The following is a 9,505-nucleotide window of genomic DNA, read 5'->3' on the forward strand; positions in this document are numbered from 1 at the left end:
GTGTGGAGGGAGTTTCACTCTGTGTCTGAGCCCAGGAGTGTTTGATGGGACGATGTGGAGGGAGCTTCACTCTGTGGCCCTGGGAGTATGTGATGGGACAGTGTGTAGGGAGTTTCACTCTGTGTCTGATCCCGGGAGTGTGTGATGGGACGGTGTGGAGGGAGTTCACTCTGTGTCTGACCCCGGGAGTGTGTGATGGGACGGTGTGGAGGGAGCTTCACCCTGTGTCCGACCCCAGGAGTGTGTGATGGGACAGCGTGGAGGGAGTTTCACTCTGTGTCTGACCCCGGGAGTGTGTGATGGGACGGTGTGGAGGGAGCTTCACTCTGTGCCTGACCCCGGGAGTGTGTGATGGGACGGTGTGGAGGGAGCTTCACTCTGTGTCTGAGCCTAGGAGTGTGTGGAGGGAGCTTCACTCGTTGTCTGAGCCTGAGGGTGTGTGATGGGACGGGGATGGGTGTGGAAACATGAAGATTGAAGACATGACTCAGCACTTAAGCAGCTTGTTTTATTGGGAAGAGGTATTCCAGAGGGAGGATGCAGCGACGGAGTGGATTCTGAAGATATTCCAATTTCTCACCCAGGGGTGGGGGTGGCAGCTTGGCTTCCTTCCTCTACTCCACTCCCTTCATGAACTCGAGGAACTCTGGAAGGGAAGGAGAGAGAAGAGGGTGATGGCAGAGCAGAAGAAGCCTGTCCTAATTGTGCCGGGTCCCAGCCACAGCTGTCATCTTCATGTTCCCTTCCTCTCCCCCCCCCCCCGCCCAGTTCCCCCACTCCTTTACCATCGTAGTCGATCTTGCCGTCATTGTTCTTGTCTCCGTCCCTCATTAGCTCCTCGATGTCGTCGGCTGTGATCACCTCCCCTGTTGCCTCCAGCATTCCTTTCAGCTCGTCGAGGTCGATGTACCCATCTGTGTTCCTGGGGAGAGTATCAAACACGTATGGGCTGGTGTCCCACCATCCCTACCCGTCCCACCCATCCATTTTCCTAGGGAGAGCACCGAGCACGTGTGGGCTGGTATCTCAACATCCCTACACCTCCGTAACCCCCTCGCACCCATCTCTTCCTCCCCAAAACCCTCCAGCTCCTCTTGGCTGAACACCAATATGTTCCCTGTCCTGCTGGCCAATGGCCGGCCCATGGAACTTCTGCTTTCGTATCAGTCCCCTTGGCCGTTGATCACTGCCATTTCATTGACTTTAGAATTTCAGCCCGTAAAGTTCCCCTCCAGATGGTCACCACAGTTCAACCCCTCCCTCTCCCAATGTTACCTGCCCCATGGTCCCCGCAGACTCCAGCAGCCCCTCCCACGCCAAGAGGGTTGGGGACAAGCTTGAAGATTGGCTATTTAATGGAGTAGCAGCAGTGAGGAGCCGAACGGCCTCACTTCTGGATCTGAGACTCGGGTAATCTGGGTACCCGGTACACTACCTCTACAGCTCCCCCAACATCAGGTTTCACTGTTTGAGGTTGCAGTAACGGTTGCCCAGCGAGCCAGTGGGATTCTTCAGGAGGGACTGAATGGTCTAGGTCCAGGTCCGGTCTCATTCCCAGGGAAGCAGGGTCCTCCCGGTCTCCAGAAGAGCCTCAGCCCAAGAACACCAACGCTGCAGCTTCTCAGACACCCACAAAACCCTCGCCGATACCTGGGTGGACGAGGAATTTGGGTTGTGGGGGTGGGGGGGGTCACAGGGACAGGGAGGGGGTGTAGGGGAAGGAGGGGGGTCAAGAAGACGTAAGGGTGCTAAAGTGGGAGGGAGGGGAAGTTGAGTGGGCGGTCCCATGACACCCCCCCCCCAACACCAGAATCAGCACCTACTTGTCGAACATGCGGAAGAGTTCAGCCAGCTCCTCTTCTGACTTCCCTTTGCTCTCGTCCTTGGTACACATCACCATCATCACCAGGAACTCGTCAAAGTCCACTGTCCCGCTCCCTGGAAGAGGGGGCATGGGGTGGGGAGAGGGGTCAGCAGGCATACAGCAGGCTCTCCCACCCCACCTGGAGTATATTCCACCCACTTCCTCTGATATTGGTACCACTCTCTCCCCCTCGGATATTCCTCCCACTCCACCTCCCTGGATATTTTCCCCCCTCATCCCTTTCCCAAGCTTTACCACCTCCCGCCCCTGGATCCCTTGGATCCTCCTTCCGTTTTGCAGGGACACCCAATCGAGGTTACTATCCCCGTTCCCAATTCAGTGCCTGACCCCCTCCAGGTTCCCCTGGATAATACAGGAAAGGCCCCACTGCTGGACCTGAGTGGAGGGATTTGGCTGGCTCTGGGAAGTTGGGTTGGGGTGGAGAAACAGTACTGGGGCGTAATTCCCCCTCCCCCGAGGGTTTCCTCACCATCCTCGTCCACCTCATCAATCATTTCCTGCAGTTCCTCGGGGGTGGGGTTCTGCCCCACCATCCGCATCACCTTCCCCAGCTCCTTGGTACTGATGCAGCCATCCGCCGCGTCCTGCACGAAGATGTCGAAGGCCGCACGGAACTCTGGAACACAGACACAGAGTGAAACTCCCTCCGCACCGTCCCATCACACACTCCCGGGGTCAGACACCGAGTGAAGCTCCCTCCGCACCGTCCCATCACACACTCCCGGTGTCAGACACAGAGTGAAGCTCCCTCCGCACCGTCCCATCACACACTCCCGGGGTCAGACACAGAGTGAAACTCCCTCCGCACCGTCCCATCACACACTCCCGGGGTCAGACACAGAGTGAAGCTCCCTCCGCACCGTCCCATCACACACTCCCGGGGTCAGACACCGAGTGAAGCTCCCTCCGCACCGTCCCATCACACACTCCCGGGGTCAGACACAGAGTGACGCTCCCTCCGCACCGTCCCATCACACACTCCCGGGGTCAGACACCGAGTGAAGCTCCCTCCGCACCGTCCCATCACACACTCCCGGGGTCAGACACCGAGTGAAGCTCCCTCCGCACCGTCCCATCACACACTCCCGGGGTCAGACACAGAGTGAAGCTCCCTCCGCACCGTCCCATCACACTCTCCCGGGGTCAGACACAGAGTGAAGCTCCCTCCGCACCGTCCCATCACACTCTCCCGGGGTCAGACACAGAGTGAAGCTCCCTCCGCACCGTCCCATCACACTCTCCCGGGGTCAGACACAGAGTGAAGCTCCCTCCGCACCGTCCCATCACACTCTCCCGGGGTCAGACACAGAGTGAAGCTCCCTCCGCACCGTCCCATCACACTCTCCCGGGGTCAGACACAGAGTGAAGCTCCCTCCGCACCGTCCCATCACACTCTCCCGGGGTCAGACACAGAGTGAAGCTCCCTCCGCACCGTCCCATCACACACTCCCGGGGTCAGACACAGAGTGAAGCTCCCTCCGCACCGTCCCATCACACACTCCCGGGGTCAGACACAGAGTGAAGCTCCCTCCGCACCGTCCCATCACACACTCCCGGGGTCAGACACAGAGTGAAACTCCCTCCGCACCGTCCCATCACACACTCCCGGGGTCAGACACAGAGTGAAACTCCCTCCGCACCGTCCCATCACACACTCCCGGGGTCAGACACAGAGTGACGCTCCCTCCGCACCGTCCCATCACACACTCCCGGGGTCAGACACAGAGTGACGCTCCCTCCGCACCGTCCCATCACACACTCCCGGGGTCAGACACAGAGTGACGCTCCCTCCGCACCGTCCCATCACACACTCCCGGGGTCAGACACAGAGTGAAACTCCCTCCGCACCGTCCCATCACACACTCCCGGGGTCAGACACAGAGTGACGCTCCCTCCGCACCGTCCCATCACACACTCCCGGGGTCAGACACAGAGTGACGCTCCCTCCGCACCGTCCCATCACACACTCCCGGGGTCAGACACAGAGTGACGCTCCCTCCGCACCGTCCCATCACACACTCCCAGGGTCAGACACAGAGTGAAGTTCCCTCCACAGTGTCACATCACAGACTCCCGGGGTCAGACACAGAGTGAAGCTCCCCCCACAGAAATCCCCCAAACCATCTGAGGATGTGCCTGCATTGGAGAGGGTGCAGGGGAGATTGGTGTGAATGATCTCTGGGATGAAAGGTTTACTGTATGAGGAGCGTTTGATGGCTCTGAGCCTGTACTTCCTAGGGTTTAAAAGAATGGGGGGGGGGGTCTCATTGAAACCTATTGAATATTGAAAGGCCTAGATAGAGTGGATGTGGGGAGGATGTTTCTGATATTTGGGGAGTCCAGGACCAGAGGGTACAGCCTCAGAATAAAAGGGTGTTTCTTCAGAACAGAGATGAGGAGGAATTTCTTTAGCCAGAGGGTGGTGAATCTGTGGAATTCATCACCACAGATGGTAGTGGATTGCAAGTCATTTAAAGCGGAAGTTGATACTTTCTGGATTAATCAGGGCGTCAAAGATTGGGGGAGAAGACAGGAGAAGGGTTAATAAATCAGCCATGATGGAATGGCAGAACAGTCTCAATGGGCCAAATGGCCTTTTTCTGCTTTTGCCTTGTGTTTCCCTTCGGTCCCCAACCCCCAGGAGCCTGGTCTCCTGATGGCAGCTGATGGATTGGAATGGAGTTGTATACTGACCATTCTTCTGTTCGTCGGTGAGCTGTTCAACCTGCATTGGGGGATGGGGGGGAAGAGAGAAAGATCGGTTATCACCTCAACACACTGTGGGACGGAGAGAGTTGTAGATGTTCTTCAGTAGCCTGTCCCTTGACACTCCCCAGCATTCACGATGCATATCCTACCCTCGTATACCGAGGTCCCTCTGTCCCTTGACACTCCCCACCATTCACGGTGCGCGTCCTACCCTCGTACACCGAGGTCCCTCTGTCCCTTGACACTCCCCACCATTCACGGTGCGCGTCCTACCCTCGTACACCGAGGTCCCTCTGTCCCTTGACACTCCCCACCATTCACGGTGCGCGTCCTACCCTCGTACACCAACGTCCCTCTGTCCCTCAACACTCCCCACCATTCACGTTGCGTGTCCTACCCGCTGTCCCTCGACACTCCCCACCATTCACGGTGCGTGCTCTACCCTCATACACCAAGGACCCTCTGTCCCTCGACACTCCCCACCATTCACGGTGCGCGTCCTACCCTCGTACACTGAAGTCCCTCTGTCCCTTGACACTCCCCACCATTCACGTTGTGTGTCCTACCCGCTGTCCCTCGACACTCCCCATCATTCACGGTGCATGCCCTACCCTCATACACCGAGGACCCTCTGTCCCTCGACACTCCCCACCATTCACGGTGCGTGCCCTACCCTCATACACCAAGGACCCTCTGTCCCTCGACACTCCCCACCATTCACGGTGTGTGTCCTGCTCTCGTACACCGAGCTCCCTCTGTCCCTCGACACTCCCCACCATTCACGGTGTAGACCGTGGACACTTTTTATGCCATTTTTTCCTCAAATTAACTCACTTCCAAGCTCTTGGGCCAGGGGCTCAACACCTTCCTCTACAAATGGGTTCTAGTCTTCCTGACCCACGGACTGCAATCAGCAAAGAATGGCTGGAACGCCTCTGCTTCGATCAGCCTGGTGCCCCAGAAAACCACATCTGCTGGAGCGAGGGAGGAGTAGGGGCTAAGGTCGAGAGAGTTGTCAGCATCAGGTTCCCAGATGCGAACACCTCCAACTGCCTGCCCTGGTCCAACCATGTGGGCCCCACATCCAAGCAATCTCACTGGCACCCCTACTGGGAACTCCGCACATCCCCGTCGGCCCTCATCAGTTTTAATTGGTGCAGCGAAGAAAGCATCAGGGAATCACAGCTCGTAGTCAGTATGGCAACTGCTCTGGCCAAGGCCTCAGGAAACCAGGCACAACAGCTCAGGCCATCACAGAAACCAGCCTCCCCCTTGTGGACTCTGTCTGCACTTCTCAATATAGCAGCCAGCCTAATGGAAGACCCCACCCACCCCCGACATTCTCTCTTCTCTCTCCGCCTCCCCCCCCCCCAAAACCTTTGGGCAGCCTGCAAGCACGTCCCACCAAGCTCGAGGACTGCCTCTACCCTGCTGTTATAAAAATATTGAACAATCCCCTAGTATAACAAGACAAACTATTCCCCTTGCAATCTACCTCGTCGTGGCCCCTTGCATCTTAACTCTCTGCCCACACTGGACTTCTGTCATAAACACTTTATTCTGCAGTCTGTTGGTGATTTTGCTCTTGTACTACCTCGACGCCCCCATGCAATCAAAATAATCTGTACGAACGGCATGCAAAACGAACAAAGTCACCGAGCCTCCATACACGAGACAATGATGAGCCAGTTTTAACAAACGTGGGATATTTGTCGAGGAAAAGCTGAGCCTGGACGTGCTGCAAACTTGCAGATTCAGCACTAGTGCTCAAGGAATTGTTAGCTCAATGGTCAAAGTGACGGAGTAGAGCAGAGTCCTAGTGAAACAGGCCAAGCACTCCAGTCATGAGCTGGCAATCTCAAAATGCCTGTGACCCTGCCGTTAATTTCTGGGGGCAGAGGAAGGGGGGAATATTCTCCCCAGGAACAGTGGGAAGTTTTAATAGCAGTCCCAATTTTATCGAGGAGGGAGCACCGCATCGAGGGAGGGTTGGCGAGGGTGGGTCAGCGAGGAGGGAGCAGCGTGCTGCATTGAGGGAGTGCCGTTTCGAGGGTGGGTTGCCGAGGAGGCAGCAGTGTGCTGCGGGAGGGACAGCAAGGAGGGAGCAGCGGATCGAGGGAGGGCCGTGCTGAGGGTAGGTCGGCGAGGAGGGCCGCTTCGACGGAGGGTTGGTGAGGAGGGAGCGCCATACCGCGGGGGTCAGCAGATCTGGTAACTCACCGCTGCTTTGTAGATATCATCCATGTTGTCTCTGTGCTGTCAGGGGGACGAGAAGGTTCAAGATGGGGGGAGAGCAAGGTTTGCAGTGGGTGCCCTTGTGTCTGAGCTGGTCTCTCTCTCTCTCTCCCACGTCACACCCTTTGTGTGTGGCTGTATGAGTGTGTGTCTCTCTCCCGTCCACAGACCCTGCCTGGTCCTTGTTATAAATAGCAGGAACAAAGACATTCCATGCACAGAAGAGTTTTCAAGGTCATCAGGGCAGTGGCATTTCAACTGGGCAATGAATGATCCCCTCCCCTACTGTGTTGCTCCCTCCTGCAGCACTCACACCTCACCACCCTCCCACAGCACGGCACCCCCTCCTCTCAGCCCCTCCCGCAGTGTGGCGCTCACAGCTCTCCCCACCATCCTGCGGCGCCCCCTCCTCTCTGCCCCCCCACAGTGTGGCGCTCACACCTCTCCCCTGCATCCTACGGCGCCCCCTCCTCTCTGCCCCTCCCTCAGTGTGGCGCCCCCTCTTCTCTGCCCCTCCCGTAGCACGGTACTCCCTCCTCACATACTGCCTCAACCACCTCCTCTGGCAGCTCAATCCATATACAGACCAAAGTTGCCCCTCACGCAGTTCCCTCCTCTCCTCCTTAAACCTGTGCCCTCTAGTTTTAGACCCTCACCTCCACTGGAGAAAAAGACTGACCATCCACCTTGTCTACACCCCTCATAAACCCCTTGGCCTCCTTCACTCCAGGGAAAACAGTCCCAGCCTGTCCAGCCTCCCCTTACAACTCAATCCCTCCAGTCCCGGGAGCATCCCGGTGAATCCATCGCACTAGGATGGTGCGGACGTGGAGAAGATGTTTCCTATAGTGGGGGCGTCCATTTAGAACAGAGGAGTGTTCTCTTTAACGAGGCGGTGATGAATCTGTGGAATTTGTTGCCACAGATGGCTGTGGAGGCCAAGTCAGCGGGTATATTTAAAGCGGAGATTGACAGGTTCTTGATTAGTCAGGGTGTCAGAGGATACGGCGGGGAGGGGGAGCAGAACAGAAGGGCTCCAAGGGGAAAATAAATGGCACAGACATGATGGGTACAATGGCCTAAATCTGCTCCTAAGCCTTACAGAATGGTGTTGTGTTTCGAGGGGCAGGTGCCAAATCCTATTTCTGTGCCTCTGACATGGGTCAGTGGGGGAATTGGGAGACACTTTAAACCGGCAAAACACAATGGAACGAACTGAGTCAAGGTCGAATCGTGTTCCAATCACCTGTCAACTCCTTCCCAGTTATGGTCACCGCTCCGAAATATCTTCTGCTATTTATAAATGTGGAATCCCGGGAATGAAAGGGTTAACGTATGAGGAGGCCTTGATGGCTCCCAGGCTTGTTCTCACTGGAGGTTAGAAGAATTGAGGAGGTGGTGGTGGGAGGGTGTCTCGCTGAAACCTACCGAATACTGAAAGGCCTGGATAGAGTGGATGTGGAGAGGGTGTTGCCTATCATGGGGGCGCCGAGGACCAGAGGGCACTGCCTCTGAATAGCGGGACCTCCCTTTAGAACAGAGGTGGGGAGGAATTTCTTCACTCGGGATGGTGAGTCTGTGGAATTCATTGCCATAGATGGCTGCGGAGGACGAGTCATTGGGTATATTTAAAATGGAGGTTGACAGGCTCTGGACTAGTCAGGGTGTCAAAGGCTACGGGAAGATGGCCGAAGCTTGGGGTTAAGAGGGATAATAAATCAGCCATGATGGAATGGCAGAGAAGATTCGAAAGCGTGATTGGCCCAATTCTGCTCCTATGTCTGCTCTTATACTCAAAAGACTAGCCTTGTGGAACAAAGCCCTCGTCTCGGGCTTTATACTTGAGGGACCGTGCAGATGCTGGAAATCCAGAGAAACGCACAAACATCTAATTCTGGAGGAAATCAGCAGGTCGGGCAGCATCCATGGAGGGGAATAAGCAGTTGAAATTTTCGGCCGAGACCCTTCTTCAGGACTGGAAAAGGAAGTGGGGAGACACCAGAGTGAAAAGATGGAGGGGTGGGGGTAAAGGAGGATAGCTAGAAGGTGAGAGGTGAAGTTAGACGGGTAGGAAAAGTAAAGGGCCGGAGAGGAGAGTGGACCGTAGGAGAAGGGGCACCAGGGGGAGATGATAGGCAGGTGAGAGGGAAACCAGAGTGGGAAGTGAAAGAAATTAAAGGGGGGGTGAAAATGTTAGAGAAATCAATACTCATGCCATCGAGGTGAAGGCCGCCCAGACAGAATATGCAATTTTGCTCCAGGCGAAGGTCCTTCAGCCCCTCGAGGTTGTGGCAGCCCTTCGGCCCGTGGCGTCTGCAACCCAAACGACCCCATTCTTCCTGCATGATGTCATATCCCTCCATTCGCCGCCCTTTCATGAGTCCCTTAAACGTCCCTCCCAATCATAACTATCTCTACCACCACCCATTCCGGGGCATTCCTGGCACCCACTCTGCATAAAAACAAAACAAACATACAAAAACATACAAACAAACTTGCCCATGCATCTTCATTCAATTTTGCCCTCGAGATCTGCCCTCTGGTATCTGAGACTTCTACCCTGGGAACGAGAGTCTGTCTTTCTACTCCATCCGTGCCTCCCGTAATCATATAAACCTCTGTCAGGTCTCCACCGCTCCAGAGCAAACAACCCCAGTTTGTTCACTCTCTCCCTAC

General features: G+C 56.0%; 1 protein-coding gene across 1 annotated transcript; it reads right to left on the minus strand.

The window, feature by feature from the left end:
• Positions 1-494: 494 nt before the first annotated feature.
• On the minus strand, positions 495-7,054 carry LOC140190242 (troponin C, slow skeletal and cardiac muscles-like). The gene is made up of 6 exons (XM_072246808.1): positions 6,815-7,054; positions 4,580-4,610; positions 2,355-2,501; positions 1,824-1,938; positions 786-922; positions 495-646 (listed from the first exon to the last, which is right to left on the minus strand). Exons 1-6 carry the CDS (start codon positions 6,836-6,838, stop codon positions 615-617), a joined length of 486 nt encoding a protein of 161 aa, XP_072102909.1. The 5' UTR covers positions 6,839-7,054; the 3' UTR covers positions 495-614.
• Between the last annotated feature and the right edge of the window lie 2,451 nt (positions 7,055-9,505).

Source organism: Mobula birostris, chromosome 29 (assembly GCF_030028105.1).
Source record: "Mobula birostris isolate sMobBir1 chromosome 29, sMobBir1.hap1, whole genome shotgun sequence".
NCBI lineage: Eukaryota > Metazoa > Chordata > Chondrichthyes > Myliobatiformes > Myliobatidae > Mobula > Mobula birostris.

Coding starts and splice junctions, on each gene's coding strand:
- LOC140190242 (XM_072246808.1), bottom strand. CDS start 6,838: ATGGATGATATCTACAAAGCAGCG. Junction 1,939..2,354: donor TGATGAGGTGGACGAGGATG/GTGAGGAAACCC, acceptor CCCCTCTTCCAG/GGAGCGGGACAGTGGACTTT. Junction 647..785: donor CGGCAAGATCGACTACGATG/GTAAAGGAGTGG, acceptor CTTCCCTTCCAG/AGTTCCTCGAGTTCATGAAG.